The following is a 19,495-nucleotide window of genomic DNA, read 5'->3' as shown; positions in this document are numbered from 1 at the left end:
TCATGCATTTGCATGTGCTATGTGTGCAGGGCAAAGGTTTTGATAAGACAATGTGCATACTTGATAGCAGAGTGAACCTGGATGGAGTCTGCCGTACACTCATAGACAGCAACAGAACACTATTACGAAATTTACTGTTTGGAACATTTTCTTTTGAACTGATTATTGCTTGCAGCTGCAGTTCCAGAAACGTTTCCTCCCCTCTCTTCTTCTTTTGTTTGCAATTGGTTTTCATTTATCACTCACTTTTGTAAACAAAGTGAGTCTGTGTTTTAACCGGGTGTTCGGTTGTGTGTGTGTGTTTGTGTGTGTGTGTGTGTGTGTGTGTGTGTGTGTGTGTCTGTGTCTGTGGTAAAATGAATTAATTTATTCATTTATTTATTCTAAAGTAGTATCCCAACACACACACACACACACACACACACACACACACACACACGTTCACTGTGATTAGCATTTTAGCCGCAAACATTGTGCGGGTATTCTTTGTGGACGACGATTTCACTGTCTGTGTTTTCAGCCAGCAAGACGACTGCAACGCGTTGCTATTTATAAGAGCCAAGCATACGGACCATACCTGTGTGTTATGAGTCAACGTGTCTCTTCAAAACGGACAGTGATTGATATTTTGTGATTGTTTATTTGCTTTTTTTAAAAATTGAATATTCTTCTTCTTTTCGTTTTTGTTATTATCATTGTTATTTGGTTTTAACTGATTATCCCCAAAACGACGAAATGTGTTGTCCATCGATTTGGCAGACGACATGGATGTTTTGCTGCGTAATCTACATGATGGCCAGTTCAGGTAATCGTGATTTATTTCCGAGAGTATACTTTTTGCTTTAATATGAACTCCCGCTTCCTCTCTCTCTCTCTCTCTCTCTCTCTCTCTGTGACTCTCTTCTGTCTCTCTCTGACTGTCTGTCTGTCTGTTTCTCTGTGTGTGTGCTGAGGACTGGATTAAAAAAAAAGTTACTTGCATGGATATCACTCTCGATAATGAATATTTTGTCTTGTGGTGTCTGTCTGTCTGACTGTCTGTCTGTCTGTCTGTCTCTCTCCTTGTGTGTGTGTGTGTGTGTGTGTGTGTGTGTGTGTGTGTGTGTGTGTGTGTGTGTGTGTGTGTGTGTGTGTGCTTGGTGTGATAGTCATTTATATGACGAATATATTGTTAACATTGCCAGTTTGAAATCATGTATAAGTCATGATATGTTGTTGATGTTCATATGGTGTGTGTGTGTGTGTGTGTGTGTGTGTGTGTGTGTGTGTGTGTGTGTGTGTGTGCAGACGCGCGCGCCTGCTCCAACGTTTGAATTGTGTGGTTGATTCCGATGTGAATGAAGTGATCTTTTAGTACCATAAATCGCTCAGCCCCTCTTTTGGGTTAAAGCAAACATGCATGTTTCACGGCGATGACTTGTGATTCACCCTGTCGATGTAATTGTCCCTGTACTCCCTACGTCACCACCAACTCCCACAACCCATCCCCTTGACATGGGCAAAATGGCCTAGTCATTAAAAGGTTCGAGTTCTCTCTCTCTCTCTCTCTCTCTCTCTCTCTCTATCTATCTATCTCTCTCTCTCTCTCTCTCTAACACACACACACACACACACACACACACACACACACACAGAGTGATCTCCCTTGAATCAAACTGTTTTGATTCAGTATGATTTTCGTGAATCATCGGTATAATGTTTGAATTATTGAGTACAAACTAGTCAATTTATGTTTGTGAATGTATGTGTAATACATCTGTATATATTTTCTGGTGGACATTCGCCAACAGTTTAAAATCAAACGCCGTTCTGTGAAGTGTGGTTGTAGCTGTTTTCTGTGAGCTCTTCCTGACTCTTGTTATGTTTACCAGCACTCACAGGTAATGAACAGTGACTTTTTCAGGACTGTTTTATTTTGTTTTGTTTTTTAATTTACTAATAACAATGCCATTATATTGACCTGTTATAACAAAGTGTGTGCACAAACATTGCAAGACATCAACGCAATCATATGGAAAATGGTTGTTTGATAAAGGTTTCCGCATTTCACCCCAGTGTCAGAACACAACACTATGGCACTACCTGTTTCATACACATTGTCCAGTATCTTTAAGTTAACTGTGTACCACAAGGAGATAATAGATGAGCGACAAGATTTAAAACTGTCACACACCTTTAACTCAGTACAGAAACGTGTCTTGTGTTTCGGTATTCCGCCATTGTCAATGATGGCATCAAGAATCAGATTTTGGATTCTGACCTTTCCAACAATTTTTTTTACCACTTTTCCATTACTAACTGATTTTCACCCACCGAGTAATCTGTGCAAAACTGTGATAAGAGTATTTTTGTGGTTCAGTCAAAAGCATAACTTTAAGCCTTTACTTCAAGCTATACGCACGTGGCACCTTCCTGTGCCAGGGCACTGACTGCTCCACGTGGAACACAGAGGAGTGTGAGCAACTTAAAACTTGTGTCACCACTTTAGTGAACAACAAAGACGTTCAGCAACTGGCGACGTCCCTGCTGGAAACCCCCGTCACCTTTATCCAGTCTTTGCCAGACGTTGTATGTCTGAAGTCACTGGACGACGTGTCACTGCCCCCCTTCGCTGCAGGCCCCACACCTCCCTCTTCCCATCCTGAAGGCAGCCTGTTGCACTGTGACCATGCTACAGAGAGCGGTGTTGTCGTTCTTCCTCCCACACCAGTCATCACTTCACACAGTCCTGACACCATTAGTCGGGATATGGTCCCCAACGATGTCACACATGTCTTCGCTTCATACAGCCCTGACTCTGTGAGTCAGGATACAGTCCCCAAAGACGTCACCACACCTGTCACTGCTTCATACAGCCCTGGTATTGTGTCAGGATGCAGTCCACAAAGACGCCACACTTGTCATCACTTCATACAGCCCTGATACTGTGAGTCAGGATACAGTCCCCAAATACCTCACACCTGTTTTCGATTCACACAGCCCTGAAACCATTAGTCAGGATACAGTCAACGAAGACGTCACCACACCTGCCATCACTTCACACATCAAAGTGATATCCCTGAAAGATTGTCCTCGCTCTCACAAGAAGCATCCGACTGCTTCCTGGACATTCAAAACTGGCTGACTCTAAATAAGTTACAATTGAACGCGGACAAAACAAAAGCAATGATCATAGGAACTAAACAAAAACTCTCTTCCATCACAGCTGACAAAATCAAACTTGACGGTACATCCATCCCTCTTTCCAGCTCAGTCAGGAACCTCGGCGTTGTATTTGACAACACACTGTCCATGCAAAAACTTATCAGCCAGACCTGTCAGTCCTGCTACTGTCAACTGCGGCGCATGAGTGCCGTCCGGAAATACCTGTCCACTAACGCAACATCTAGACTTGTCGTTTCTCTCATTCTCTCTCGCCTTGACTACTGTAACTCCCTATTGTCTGGTTTGCCTGCTTCATCCATTCAGTCCCTTCAGCGCATACAAAACTCTGCTGCCCGACTCGTCCTCAGAAAGGAAATATCTGAGCACATCACTTCTCTTTTACAACATCGCCATTTGGCTCCCTGTCTCACACCGAATAAAGTACAAGATCAGCACTATATGTTATAAATGTATTCACAAGTCTGCCCCTTCCTATCTCTGTGGCTGCCTTCACCTCTACACCCCATTTCGCTCTCTACGATCGGCTTCGGATCCACTCTGTGTACGCATACCAACATTCAAACACTCCACTGTTGGACGCCATTCTTTCTCTGTCTCTGGACCTTGCATTTGGAATGGACACCCCCCACGCCCCCACCACCCTGGCCCCCCTTCTCCCCCTTCGCTTCTTCAGGTCTCCACACTCAGCTCTTTCATGTCTGGCCAGAAAACCCACCTCAAAACATGACGGGAACAGAAATGTTCTTCCATCATTTTTTACCTGAATTGGAAAACAATACATCTGTCATTAACTTCCCTGTGAAAATTTCCGTTCTGCTCCTTGGGGATTCTACACTGAAGTATATAAATGCTAGGAAACTGGCTCCACAGGGAGAATCTATCTACAAAGTCTGTATTCCTGACTTAACGGTGAGCCAGTTGACAAACACGCGCTGAGGGTATCGCATTCTGTGCAGACTGTTCTGATACATGTCCGCATTAATAGCTGTCCTGTGTCACCTGTACTGAAAGCTATGACACCCGAAAACGGAGCATGTCTGCCTACGTGGCAGGGTAAAAAACAGTCATACATGTAAAAGTCCACCCGTGTATACACGAGTGAACGTGGGAGTTGCAGCCCACGGACGAAGAAGAAAAAGAAGAAAGCCACGAAACTTTCACAGCAACAACAGGAGCCCCACGACTTGCCCTGTACCAAAACATGACTCATCTGAATGCAAAAGGCACACAAAAAAAACTTGAATCTGAAGCAGTTTTTGTTTTTTTTTTCAACAAAGCACAGAAGTGTACTATGGTCACAGAACTCATGAAACTTGTGACCGACCTGAGTACTTCTACCCGGATCACCATGATCAGAATCATGAACCAAACTGCTCACATGAATGAAGTTGAATATCACCACACTGGTGATACTACATGTGTGGCACAGAACAGAGCTGGCCCCACTCAGTTTTACCATAAGCCCGTTGGTCAGGACACATGCCCACCTCCTACCTCCTCCTTTCACTTCCCTCCCCAGACATCATTTTCAGCAAGCACCTCCCTCATCCCACCAAGAGGCCCCTCCCAACCCATTCACGAACTCAGAAAATGTTTACCAGAGGCAGTACGTCCCTCCCTTTCAAACACATTATTCTGAAAACAAACATTCAAGGCCAATGTGACGTTCCCACATTCAGCTAGCCTCCACTTTTAATATAGATAACCAATAACCTAACTTCATTCTTCTTCACCTAACACTAAACAGTTATCCCGCATTTATTCCCAGTGAACACCAACACCCAACACACAACCATACCTCCAGACATGCTGACATCAAAACTGACCAAATTCATCAATTTGCCGTGCAGTTACTAAATATGGTGGCCTCTCAGTTCCTATCACAGCAACAAACATTTGCCAGTTGATGATGACAATGTATGTGAATGTTAACTTTGTTTAATTGGCACATTGCTTGTCATGTTCACGTGGACTGTCTGAATAATACCGATACCACACCGTTCCACATAACTATTATAACCTTCTTTATTTTCTTTCTTTCTTTCTTTCTTTCTTTCTTTCTTCTTCTTCTTCTTCTGTTGTGCATGGTAGTGGTGCTACATACAGTTTGCTGTTCCTACATACTTCTTACCTGATTTCCATTTTCTGTGCAATCGAGTCCTTGTCCAGTCTATTTCATCCTTTTGTATCCGCATATTTTTTGTTGTTGATGACATAATGTGGTCATTTTGTCTATTTTGAGATTTTTTTTTTTAAGTCAGTAATTTGCTTACATACGTTTCCATAGTTTTGATTTTTTTTCTTTCTTAATTGGACTCTCTTTTTTTTTCCAAGTGTCCACATTACTTCATTGTAATTTAGACTGATCTCTTATGTTTATGTTCCCAAGTAATCTAACCATGTCGTTTGCTTCTGACTCATGGCCAACCAGGCGAGGACTTCCGCATATGTTATTCAAACATAAACAATGCAACAAACAAGAAGGACGATATTGCAACCTTTTTTTCTTTATATCCTTTTCATTTATTCTATTTTGCTGAATCTCGACAGATGCTGATATGAACATGCCAGGGTATCAAATTATCCGCTGAGATCCCACTAAGCCCCAAACTGCTGGTTCACTGTTATATTTTGCGTCCTCATTAAAATGAGAGAATAAACAGTTCTTGGGGCTTACGATGTCGAAAACACAATTATATTAATTGATCACATTCACGTAACCACAATACACCACGTTGTGGAGGTATGCGTTCCATCTTGTGGCAGTAGTGATTATTTCCCGGTCCGTATTACCCGAATTAAACAAAAAGGAAGGACATAAAGCTATATTTGATAGGAGTTATACGAACTTTAAAGAAGATGATTTTTTTTCCCTCTGATTGAGCAAACTCGCATTTGAATTATGTATATCAGTTATAATATCCTGATAAAGTCGTCGAATTTGGATGAGTACATTCTCTTCTGTATCTAACAAACATGCACCATTTATAAGGAAAAGAATTAGACAAGAAACGAAAGCACCATGGATAACAAAACAAATTGACATTGGAATAAATCATGGAGCTTATTTGAATATATATGGACCAAATGAGTGATTTAAGAAACAAAGAAATAAAGTAAATGCCATGAAACCTACAAACAAATATAATTATTTTCAGAAACTGTTAATTAATACAAACGATTCTCGTCTAATTTGGAAAACATGAACAAGTTGGATAAAAACATGTGTCAAAATGTCAACAAAGCATCACAGATGTAACAGCAGATCAGTTACATAATAACTTTGCTGCAACCATTGCTGAAAAATATATAACAAACGATAGAACGAGTGAAAATGACCTGTGTCTTTTAAAACAATATGCTGATTCAAAGAAAATTCATATTCCATTTAGTCTTCAACCAGTGACTGTCTTGGATGTTATTCAAAGTCTGCCATAACTAAAACAGTCTGGCACTTGTGATTTGGAGGGATTAGATGGACGGGTAATAATGCTTTCTTCCCCTGTTTTTGTTGATACTCTGACGTATCTTTACAATCTGTGTATTGATAAGAAAGGTTTACTTTCAAGATTCAAGCAGGCTAGAGTCATTCCGCTGTACAAATCAGGTCAGGGGATTCTTCGGATCCACCTTTTCTGTCTTGTCTGTTGTCTAAACCCAATGCAAAACACTTGCAAAAATCTTTATATTCTTATCTCTTTGTCAACAACCAAATCCATGAAGACCAGTCCGGATTCTGTAAAAGTCATTCTTGTCATTCAGCCCTCACACAACACACGGACAGTCTTCTACATAGCATAAATAAAAATAGACTTACGAGTCTTATCTTTATAGATTTAGAAAAACAAAGAAGCTTTTGATGCAATCAAACACTCCTTGTTACTACGTGAATCAGAAGGTTATAAATTACCACCGGAATATACTCACCTTTTACAATCTTTTCTTTCTGACAGGAAACAGTAACAGTAAATAATCAAACCTCAACTTTTACATCTATCAAACATAGAGTACCACAAGGATCCATCTTAGGACCACTTTTATTCTCCACTTATGTTAACGACTTACCTTGTTATATGAAAAGTAAATGCGAAATATTGCTGATGACACATCCATACATTCAAGCAATTCAGACACCTGTAAGCTAACTGATGAACTTTAAGATGATAATCTGAAGCTCAACGATTGGACACAATTGAATTACATGTCCTTAATTGCTAAAAAATCGAAGTGCATGTATGTATGTACGCAACAAAAAATACAAAGAAAGACACATAACTTCAAATCACTAATCCTAGGCGTCAATAGAACTGAAGAGGTAGATTCACATAAATGCTGGGTGTCATTATTGACAAATATCTATCTTGGACTGATCAGTCTTAGGAAAACGTCTCTCTAACAAAATACTTCAGTTTCAGTAATAATAATAATAATAATAATAATGGATACTTATATAGCACACTATCCAGAAATCTGCTCTAAGTGCTTTACAAAAACGCTTTTGATAACATAAAACATTATATCTGTGTACATACACACACCAAAATGTGACCACACACACACACACACACACACACACACACACACACACACACACACACGCACGCACGCACGCACGCACACTGCATACATACATTTTAACATACATGTGTATCTAACAGCTACCCTAACACATACCACACACATAGGCAGGCACATACTTACATAAACACACGCACACACAATACACATTCATATACATGCATGTAGTTGTGGGCCTGCCAAACTGAACTTATTGCTGAGGGAAAAGGTGAGTTTTGAGACGAGATTTAAAAGATGCGAGGGAATCAGAATGACGGAGGTTATCAGGGAGCTTGTTCCACGTCTTTGGCGATTGAAAAGAAACGATCTGTGTCCATAGGTCTTACTTCTGACGTGAGGTATCCTGAGAAGTCGAGTATCAGAGGAAGAACGGAGCTGGCGAGACGGGGTATAGATATGGATGAGTTCAGAAAGATACTTTGGGCCAGATCCGTTGACTGCAGAAAAGGTCAGAGTGGATAGCTTATAGTCTATTCGATCAGAAACAGGCAACAGTGGAGAGACTGAAGGAGAGGAGAAACATGGTCAAATTTAGAAGCTCAAGGAGGCGTCACTGCGTTCGGACAAATCCATATACACCTACACCACATCTGCCAAGCAGATGCCTGACCAGCAGCGTAGCCCAACGCGCTTAGTCAGGCCTTGGAAAAAAAGGTGAATAAATAATAGATAAGCGTATTTAAATAAGTAAATAAACACATAAATAGATAATAAATAAGTAATAATTATAATATGAAAAAGTAGTGATAATAATAATAATATAATAATAATAATAATAATAATAATAATAATAATAATAAATAAATAAATAAATAAATAAATAAACAAAATAAATCAATAAATAGGACAACAATGATGATAAATAAGCAAATAAATGTAAAAGATGAAGACACACATTCACACATACACCCACACATGCACGACAGATATGCGCCAAACATGCAGTTTTATGAAAGCACAGTCAAATACACATACACGTACATGAGCCCCAACACACACACCACACACACACACACACACACACACACACACACACACACACACACACACATTACCCTGCACTTCCTCTACCCCCTCCTCCACACACTCATTTCTAGGCTACGTATCGCAGCTTCCGACACACACCCAACACACACACACACAGAGATGAACACTTACTTGTGAAGCCACACACACATACGGCCATATCCCCCACCCCCAACCCCCTAGACACACACAACACACACACACACACACACACACACACACACACACACACACATATATATATATATATATATATATATCTATATATATATATACACACACACACATCCGCACGTTCCAATATCCCCGTTGTTCCCCACAGTGTAGGCATGCAATACACTCACATATCTCATCCTCTACCCCCCCTCCCACCGGCACCCCACCTCCCCTCACACACACAACACACAAACATACGCACGTGCACATAATTCTCCTGACACTTGTGTACACTTACACCCTTGTGCATGCACAAACGCACTCAAACACACAGACCCACACATACACACAAACATACACACACGCACAGAGGCTGCCACTGACTGGCCGCAAGAGGATGGGAAAAGATCTCTGATGCCAAGAACGTGGCGTATAGTGTGTTGCTCAGTCTATTGTATTTTGAAAAGCCCACAGAGACTTGTTCCGTTTTGAAGAAATTTGCGCCATGTTGGTTGGAATGATGCCGATATTTGTTTGATGTGCAAAGCATCATGCTCTACCTTTCTGTTAGACTTACGGCGCTCCCTCTCTCTGCTTTTATTTCTTTGGGGCGATCGATGGTGTGATGGCCTTGTACCTGTTCTTTTGATATTCTTGACTTTTCTGAGGATTTCCGATTTTCCTAGATGTGAGCCTCTCGTTGGTGTTGCGTTACCAGCAAGTCTGTCAGCTCGCTCATTTCCCTTAACACCTGCATGTCCCGGGCAGTATGACCATGTGAGTTTTTTAATCTGAAAGTTGCGCATTGCCTTATGCCACTCTGGGCTTCCCATTCCGTTTTCAATTTTCTGTATGAGATTCATTGAGTCAGTTAGAATCATGGCCTGTTGGTTTCCAGGCATATGGATGGACGATAGCACTGGAGGGCATGTGTCACAGCTTCAAATTCTATCGTTAGGCTGGAGGTTGTGATTTTGTAGGCAGCATTCTCTTCCCTAATTGTTTTTCCATTTTGTTTTGCAGTGAATCCCCATCCGGATTGGTCTTTGGTGACTGTGTATATGATTTCCTCTTCTTTACTGTTTTCTTCTATTCTTTTGTTTCTTTCAGGTCTTGTAGTCGGCATACTAGCTGGATTGTGTCTTCTGCTTGCCCCATCCATGATCTTCCTCGTCCTAGACGGCTGCCTTTTGGTTCTTTGACTGCGTCATGCAGTGGGTTTTGAGGGTTTTCTAATGCTTTGAAGTCGGTCTAACCTGTTCTAACTTGTTTCTGGCCTGCACTGAAGGAAGGTCAAGCAGGTATCGCATGGTTTCCCGTGGACGTGTCTTTTGATGTTCCAAGGATCAGCCTCATAGCTTCATTTTGAACTCTTTCTAATTTTAGGAGGTTGCTTTGAGATGGTGTTGTTAGCCCAAGTCCGTGGTCGATCACACTGAGAACGAGTGATTGGTATAGCAGGAAGAGGTAGCGTTGTTCAATACCTTTGGTTCCCATTGCTTTTGAGACTGAAAGGCCTTTTTTGCATTTGAGAACAGTATTTTCCGTATGTTTTCTGAAGGTCAGCATCCTGTCGAAGTGTATACCGAGGTAGCGTAGGCATTCGGTTTTCTCGATCTGAATCCCGTCGAATGACACAGGTGGTGGTGATTTGCTCGCGGTTCTGTTGTTGAGGGTGCACAGCAACGTTTGGGCTTTCGCTGGATTAATGGAAGATCCTGTGTCTTTGCACCATTGAGCAATATTGTTTAGTTGTTTCTGGACGGCTTTAGTTATTTCCTGAGCACAGCAACGTTTGGGCTTTCGCTGGATTGATGGAAAATACTTCAGCTAGTAAAACTAAAAAGACCCTCAATGTTCATTCACGGAAGCTCAATTTCTTTGCACATATTCTTCCAGTAATCGATCATGCAATAGCTTATGAGACAGCTGTAGCATCGTGATATTTTTTTTTCCCCACCGTATGTATAAAAGAGCACTGAAAATAGTATTGTTAAAATCGAGCTCCCTGACCCCTATGGATTATAAACAACTTGATATATCATCTTTCCACATCAGTCTGTTCTTCAATAAAGCTGTTAGCACACATAATGTTATGTGTGGAAATGCTGCAAAAAGAATGGACATCGTCGGAGAAAGCGTTGGATGCCAATGTCCGCATATGCGGACTTGGATTTTAAAAAGTCGTGCTGTCGAAGTGACGCGTCGGATGCGAAAATCAAAAGCAGATGTGATATCTTACGTCACCTCTGGTCAGCTTTTCATTCACACACGCTGCGTGTGTGTCGCGATAAGCTCAACCACAGTTGATAACAAAGCGTGCCCCCTGTCAGCTTTGTAAGTTGTTTGACAAGATGGCGTCACGGCGAAGTGTTCGACACGGTCGGAGAGGTGAAATGTTACTCAGCGTCGAAGATGCTTTGGAAATGATCCAAACTGAAGGCTCTGATGTCGAAGGAGATAATGATGATTCTTCGGACAGTGAATTTGAACCAGATCCCGATGAACTAGAAATAGATTCGGCCGCTGAAGAGAGTGTTTACAATGGAGAGGAAAGTGAGGAACATGTGCCAGCAGATGAGACAGACACAGACGACGAAACCACTGAGGAAACGGACGATTTTGCAAGTGTTTTCACCAGTGATTGGACTGACAATTTTTCTTTTTTTCCCTCTTGCACATCCCTTCACTGGCATACCAGGTTTGTCAGCTGACTGGCCAGTCAACACCCAGCCGGTTGAGTTTTTTTCTTTGTTCTTTGATTTTCATATGTAGAGACAGTATTTTTTCTTGTATGACGTGAATTTCAACTTTCTTCACCACCTGTTCATACTTCATTGCATGCACTAGGTCTTCAGTTCCTCAAATAGTGTTAGAATGTGATGTGGAGCATGTTGGTGTACCTTTCTGATGGGTGCAAAAATGCTAAAAAATACACAAAATATGGATACCGCGATCAGCATCAAGATGGTGAGTAAATACTTTGATTTTTTGCACACATATGGAACAACATTCCTTGCATACATATGTAGCCGTGTCCCGAGTGGTTCTAATAGGGTACGGCACAAAAGACTTAACTAAATATGATTAGTTGAAGGATAGACAAGATCCCACGCACAGGCCAGGAACATATAGAGGCCAGTCATAAATGGGTTTTCTATTGTTTTATTTACATAAAAAGAGAAGACCTAAGAGAAGAAGACAACTAGGAGAAGACAAAAAGAAGAAGACAGTGCAGCGATACATAGCGCGGTGTCAGCCATTGTGGAGACACACACGACACACTGCCCGCGACACAGCAAGAGAGAGGGAGAGCAGGCTCTGGTCAGATGACTGACCAGGTATGAAAATGACCACTCATCATCCACTGTGCCAATTTATGCAAGTTTAGCGGACCGCAAAGTGCGTCACGTGAGCTGCGAGCAGATCGTCACTAATCACGGAGAATCCAATGACAATTGTGTTTGTTTAAAGGTGTTCAGTGACAGATATCTAATTGATTCCTGAACCGATTTACGTCGGATAAGTTGCAAAAGAAAGAGCTCAACACCTACTTTATAATGAGTATAAAATGAAGTGTTGGTTATTTAAGATGAATTTATCATCTTAATTTAAGTCACCTGAACAGGGTCAGTTTTAACGAGCTCGTCCGCTGAAACTTACAAACTGCGTTAGATCAGTTTAACGTAGGCGAACATAAATGGAATAGATTTAAAGATGGAATTAAGACGATTCTGCCAGTATATAATACTAGTAGTTTACTGATCTGACAAAAGAGTTATTAATTAATTACGGTGGAACAGAAACACAAGTTTGCTCTCAGCCAATGACGTACCGCGACGCGACACTGGTCGAGCCGTCAGCAGGTGGCCTGGCGAGGCGGACAAATGATGTAAGCGGAGTGACGTCACACATTCTGTGCACGGGTTATGAGGGAAAACTGTCATCTGCTGTGGCTTGTCGGTGAATAGTGTTGGAGCAAGCATAGCGCGCTTGGTCACACATATACTAAATATCAATTGTCTGGGTGTTTATTTGTTGTTTTTTTTACAATTTTTTCCCCCATCCTATACAAACCCTGGGTTTTCGGGGATTGGCAAGGGCAAAAACTCTTGGCATGGAGTGAGTTAAAAGAAATGAACACAGGCACAACCACACGCACTGCATACTTAGACCAAGTAATAACCTTTTCAAATTCAGCTTTCTGTATTCTTGTGGAAAAAATATGGACTAATCTTCCACTCACTCTAAAAAAACTATCATGAATAGATACGTGTTTAACTCACTCAGTACGGCCAGTCCTCTCTTCTCCTCTACACAGACCCCTCGGATGTCCAGTGGGTGTCTGAATGACCCAACCTTTAGCTTCCGTCGTCAGAATTGTGGTATTCTTTGTCAACATTCACCTCTTCAGTATAAGAGCCTTCCGCTTGCAATATTTTGATGATGGTAATTGGGGTGAAACGCTGTTAGCGTCGTCTCTTTCGCCGTTCGTATGGAGAGAGTAAGAAAATCCCGAAGAATCACCTCATTGGAAGTGATTAATAGTAATACAAGTATTGACCTATTAGTCAATACTTTTCTCAATTGTGAAATGTTTTGTATTGTGTTGGCAGTGACTTTGTACTTTATGAAGGATATGTGAATGGATGGACGTATGCTCGAGCATTTGTGTTCGTTTGAGCTCGCGCGCGCGCCTGCACGCACGCGCATGTGTGTGTATGTGTGTGTGTGAAATAGAGATGTGTCATAATCACATTATTCTTGTCTATATGTATGCATTTTTTGTTATTGTTGTTGCTTTTCGCCTGTTTATTTCTCTCGACCCCCCCCCTCCCCCGTCCCTCTCTCTCCCCAATATTTTTTTTGTATTTGTTCATTGATGGCTTGATGTAAAATAGCAATTGTTGCTTATTCAATTTACCATCATGAAATAAAATCTTGACTTGATTTTAAATCGACATGCCAACCTACGATCCTCCGTATCGACACACATAGATGCATGCATACATGCATACATACATACGAACACATATTTATTAAGTATCTCTCTCTCTCTCTCTCCCTATTCCTCTGTTTATCTGTTTACTTATTTTATTGTCTTTTTTAGGTTTATGTGCCGACTATGAAATGGAATGCGACACGGGAAAAATCGAAGTCGACAGCAATCATGTCTGGACTGGAAGAGTTGATACATCCAAATTAGGGGGAGGTAACTGCTTATTTGATGAAGTAACCAAAGTGGTATTCAGAATGACGAATGCCGATGAAGACATCTGCACAGTTCCGTACCCTGAATGTAATCAGGAACACCATAAAACGAATCAAAACGAGTGCTGGTGTGAATCATCCTCTGGGAACCTCAACACATACAAGCTGAATATCTTCTTCGAAGAAAGATTTGATGGCGATAATCTGAGGATCACGAGCAACTGTGCGTCGACTGGTTATGAATTTACATATACTGACTGTGTAGACCTTGGTAAGTACATCGATATATATTATAGATATAAACGTCATCAGACAAACCCTTGTGATATGAATTAGCCTTTTATGAACATCACTTTAGTAACACACACACACACACACACACACACACACTCTCTCTCTCTCTCTCTCTCTCTCTCTCTCTCTTTCTCTCTCTCTCTCTGTCTCTCTCTCTCTCGCTCTCTCTGTCCGTCCGTCCGTCTGTCTGAATATGTCCCACACCATGCAGTTTCGGTCCACCTGTGACGTCATCAAAGTACCTGTCGCAAGACAACCCACCCCATTTTTTTGCTTTGCAATTACTTGGCGCGCGCGTGCGCGCGTGTGTGTGTGTGTCTGTCTGTGAGAGTGTTTTTTAAACAACTTCCCTTGACACATACCTTTCGCACACACACATACAATATATATATATATATATATATATATATATATATATATATATATATTATATATATATATATTTTTTTTTTTTTTTTTTTAATATGAAATATCTGTTTTCACCACCCATCACGAGGTGCCATATCCTGTATAGAATAAAACATCCATGTCCGTGTCTCTATTAATTTGTCGGTCTGTCCGTCTTTTTGTCTGTCTGTCTGTCTGTCTGTCACACACACACACACACACACATACACCACACACACACACACACACACACACACACACACACACACACACACACACAAGCACAATAATACACACGAACACTCACACACACACACACACACATATACACAAACACACACACGCGCGCGCGCGCGCACACACGCGCGCACACACACACACTGATAAATTATATGGATACCTGTGGATACATATCACTTAGTTGCAGTATGTTTCAGAGAGGGGTTTGTTACTGAGCGAAAAACTTGGTATCGGTCTCGGTGTCACTGCCTTTCTTCTCGTCTTGGCAGGTGCCATTGTTGTAGGTAAGTTGACAATGGATTCCAACATCTGACTTTAAATTCCAGCACCCATTTACCATTCAAATGGAAGCATCGATTTTCAATTGCTTGGCAACGGGTAGGTCTATATGAAACCAGCGGGAACCGCCGTACTGTCCACGACAGACATGATAGGGTATTTTCTGGTAACGCACGAAGTGAGGAAAAGCAAAGTGCATGAGAGAGTACTGAAACCATGCTGGCATTCAGCAGGCCCGCAGCTACAATTGTCCAATTCCGAAATCAAATCATGATTCTTATATCCCAGCTGATAACAAAGAGAACATTTTATGGTTACACTGCTTTATTAAATGAAGCAGGTATTAAACAACACGTATTAAACAGTATAAAAAAGCATGTATTACGGGGTTAACAGATATACAAGATAACGGAAATGTTTTAGAATTTGAACGGATTTTCATACACATTTTCACACATATATACACACAAAAACTAACATAATTGAAGCGATGTGTTAATATTTTGTCAGTGTGTTCGTTTTACCATGACTGACGTGTCATTGTCTTCCCCAGGCGTGTACTGTTACAAAAAGAACAGAAGTGGAAAGCAAACCTCTGGGAACGAAGGAAACCCCCATGAAAACCGCTGATCCCCAGTCAGTATGTATCAACCTTTTCTTCCCCGCATGCATATGAGCTCCGAAGGGAGCGAACAAGCGAGCGAAAGAGAGAGAGGGAGTGAGCTAAGACAAAGAGAGAGAGAAGGAGAGGTAAAAAGAGGGAGAGAGGCAAAGAGAAAGAAAGAGAAAGAAAGATAGAGCCAGTCAGAGGGGGAGAGATAGAATAAAAAGTGATAAAAGGATAGACGAATGAGCATTTGGACAGGACGATGGACACATTGATAAAGATACTTTATTATGGATACGTATATCACGCCTACCTTCGGTCAGAGACCACGTTCAAAGCTTCTTTTTTACAGGCTGCTTACCTGGGTAGTTCCCAACTGACAGCTGCCTCGAGGCTCTCATCAGTCGTTTCCTGAGTCAGTCAGTCAGGCTTCAGGCACACGCCACATCCATAATGTATATTTGAGTGGATTTTACTGCAACGTTTTTTCCAGGAACAACTCTCTCGTTGCCGTAGTATCTTGTGAAGGTAATGTGCATGCTGTGAACGGGATCTCGGCTTATCGTCTCTACCGAATGAGTAGCGTTCAGACCACCTCTAAAGGTCTAGTGTAAAAGTGGTGCATGTAGATTCTGGGCAATGTGGGACTCGATCTCCCACCCTCGGATTCTTTTGCATCCTAGGCGGATACGTTACCACTCCACACTGAAGCTGAAAGGGGTGGGGGGGGGGGAGGGAGAGGAAGGAATCATACAGGAAATGTGGTGCACGAAGTGATGACCAAGTAATCATATTAAAGGAAAAAGCTGGATAAGACCTGGAATTGGACTGAAACGTGCATGCTTTTTACCTGCTCACTTGAGGGATCTCATGAAGTGTTCTCTTTCTGCTTGACATGTGTTCTGTTCGGTCATCTAACGTGCGTGACCTACGTGACCTCCTTGCCCCTCAGATAAAAAAAAAAAAAAAAAAAAAAAAATCACTGTCCACTCAGCCATCATGCACCCAAATAAAAACCATCGATAGTCATGTCTTGTACGTCTCATGGGTATCAATTCGTCACTTTAACTGTCCGTATTTCTAAGACTTGAAAGCTCTTCTGTTTCGGCCATGCTATGATCATCACTATCATTCAGCTTATACTAGAAATTTCATTCCCCTTCATAGACTACATTGCTATGGAATTACTGTCAGCCCTTTTTTTCACATGTATTTATGCACATGTACGTATGTAATAAACCGGTGTTTCACTGCAAGCAGTACTGTTTAAGAATCGGACTATAATGTTATGTGTAGCAAGATGAGTAGTAAACATGTGTTTTGTATCCATCATGATGTTATGAAAAAGCGCTTCCTGCAGATTGTTTCTTTTTTTTTCTTTTTTTTCAAAATCGGGATTTATGGATATTGCTCAAAACTTGCATGTATCAAGTACATGCCCACCTGATTTTAAGCGTGCAATGTTTTCATAATTTTCTATTCATCTTTCAGGGGTCAACCGCTACAGATCCGGCCTAGCTTGCACGGCACACCAGATTTGGGGATATAAGCCAGGTGACGATATGGCCTTTGCTGCGTGTCAGAAATCAGAGGGAAAGGAAAAATGATGCATTGCTTGCTTGCTTGCGCGCGCGCGTGTGTGTGTGTGTGTGAAACATCTTCATGGCTATCTCTGTCTGTCTGTCTGTCTGCCTGTCTGCTCGGCTGTCTGTCCGTCTTTTGGTCTGTTTGTGTGCCTGTCTATCAATCTCTCTCTCTCTCTCTCTCTCTCTCTCTCTCTCTCTCTCTCTCTCTCTCTGTCCCTCTCTCATATGATCCATCGTGGAATACTAAGAGTCACTGTGATCAAATGAACTGATATAGTAAAGAAAGAAGTGAAGTAAATAAACAAATAAATAAACATGTACACATGGGTTTTAATGTGATTAATATTATTTCATTGGAATGTAAACATCTAACAGTGTATCATACTTGTTTCTTGTTTGGTAAAGTGGTAGTTTAGGAAACTGAACGGGAAGGATTGGAAGAGGGAATTGCTTATGTGTGTTGTTCTCAAGTCTTCATAATCGTTCAGGAAACTGGCTGTGATGAACACGTTAGTCGCATAACCTATGCGTACACTATTCAGTTTCAGGAGAAAGCTCTAGCATTAATTCATACTTGCGTATTTGTAGAAAATAAATATATAAATGAATCAATAAATAAAATGAAATAAAACAAGTATTTACCAAAATGTGCGAAATTTCTTTCTTTCTTCTTCTTCTTCTTCTTCTGCTTCTTCTTCTTCTTCTAATAATAATAATAATAATAATAATAATGTGTATATATATATATATATATATATATATATATATATATATATATATATATATACGTGTGTGTGTGTGTGTGTGTGTGTGTGTGTGTGTGTGTGTGTGTGTGTACATATATACATACATGTATATATATATATATATATATTTTTTTTTTTCTGTTTGTTTTTGATACCGTTCGATTTTTAAAAAAAGTTTTGTAATAATCCGATTTTGGAAATTAATTCACACGCAAGCGCACCTCTCATCACGCCTTTTCGAATGCATTGTCATCACTTTCGCCATCGGAAACAAGGTGTCTATTCAATGGTTCTCCTTGGGACAGCTTGTTCTTTTTCCGCCCAACCCCCTAAATCTACCTGTTCACTGTAACACAACATTGACAGCAGTCTGAAATATTCACTGTCAAATGATTATTAAAAAAGTAATAATATACATAAAAAAATCTCCCCCAAATCCAAAAAAATCCCGGCACTGAAAACTGAAAACGAGTTGCAAAAGTAATCTGTTTTGGAACTAAGAACGAGCTGCAAAGTTTTTTTGTTGTTTTTTTTCTTTTCTTTTTTTCTATCATCATATATATTTATCCACACACACACACACACACACACACACAACACACACGTACATATATATATATATATATATATATATATATATATATATATATATATATATATATATACATATAGATAGATAGATAGATGCTAGACTTACGGCCGCTCCCTCTCTATCCTTTTTTCTGTTAGGCGATCAGTGGGGTGATGGCTTTGTACTACCCCTTTACTTTTCTTACTTTGCGAGACGCAGACGCTCGTTTTTGTTGCGTTACCAGCAAGCCTGTCAGCTCGCTCATTTCCCTTAACACCTGAATGTCCGGGGTGGTATGGCCATGTAAGTTCTTTAATCCTGAGGTTGTGCATTGCCTCAGGCAACTCCTCATTCCACTTTTTTTTTCCATCACATCACATCACATATCCCACCGCATATGTCATCACATATTGGATTACATGTCACTTATCACATCACATATCATATTTGTATCACATACGATTTCACTTTATACTGTATTATTTCATATCATATGCAATTCACAGATATATCCATGAATTTACTTATTTCAAGAAGTTTAGCTTTTGTTATGCCGATGAAGAGAATGCGTTTTGTAAAGAGATTGGTGACTTGGAATTTGTATGAAACTCTCGTAGTTTTACAAAATGCTGTGCCACGCCCATTATTT

At 40.7% G+C, this 19,495-nt stretch overlaps 2 protein-coding genes across 4 annotated transcripts in view; both read left to right on the top strand.

Annotated features, from left to right (window-relative positions):
* Positions 1–19,495, top strand: part of LOC143277326 (uncharacterized) — a 329,350-nt gene that overhangs the window by 98,958 nt on the left and 210,897 nt on the right. The window lies entirely within an intron of this gene.
* LOC143277547 (uncharacterized) lies at positions 575–18,240 on the top strand. Its single transcript, XM_076582429.1, has 5 exons — positions 575–805; positions 14,036–14,407; positions 15,255–15,341; positions 15,890–15,976; positions 17,435–18,240. Exons 1-4 carry the CDS (start codon positions 736–738, stop codon positions 15,964–15,966), a joined length of 606 nt encoding a protein of 201 aa, XP_076438544.1. The 5' UTR covers positions 575–735; the 3' UTR covers positions 15,967–15,976; positions 17,435–18,240.

This window comes from Babylonia areolata, chromosome 34 (assembly GCF_041734735.1).
Source record: "Babylonia areolata isolate BAREFJ2019XMU chromosome 34, ASM4173473v1, whole genome shotgun sequence".
In the NCBI taxonomy this organism is placed as follows: domain Eukaryota; kingdom Metazoa; phylum Mollusca; class Gastropoda; order Neogastropoda; family Buccinidae; genus Babylonia; species Babylonia areolata.
Note: the sequence above shows the minus strand (reverse complement) of the source record. Positions and strands in the feature narration are given on the sequence as shown.

Coding starts and splice junctions, on each gene's coding strand:
- LOC143277547 (XM_076582429.1), top strand. CDS start 736: ATGTGTTGTCCATCGATTTGGCAGACGACATGGATGTTTTGCTGCGTA. Junction 14,408..15,254: donor TACTGACTGTGTAGACCTTG/GTAAGTACATCG, acceptor AGTATGTTTCAG/AGAGGGGTTTGTTACTGAGC. Junction 15,342..15,889: donor GGCAGGTGCCATTGTTGTAG/GTAAGTTGACAA, acceptor TGTCTTCCCCAG/GCGTGTACTGTTACAAAAAG.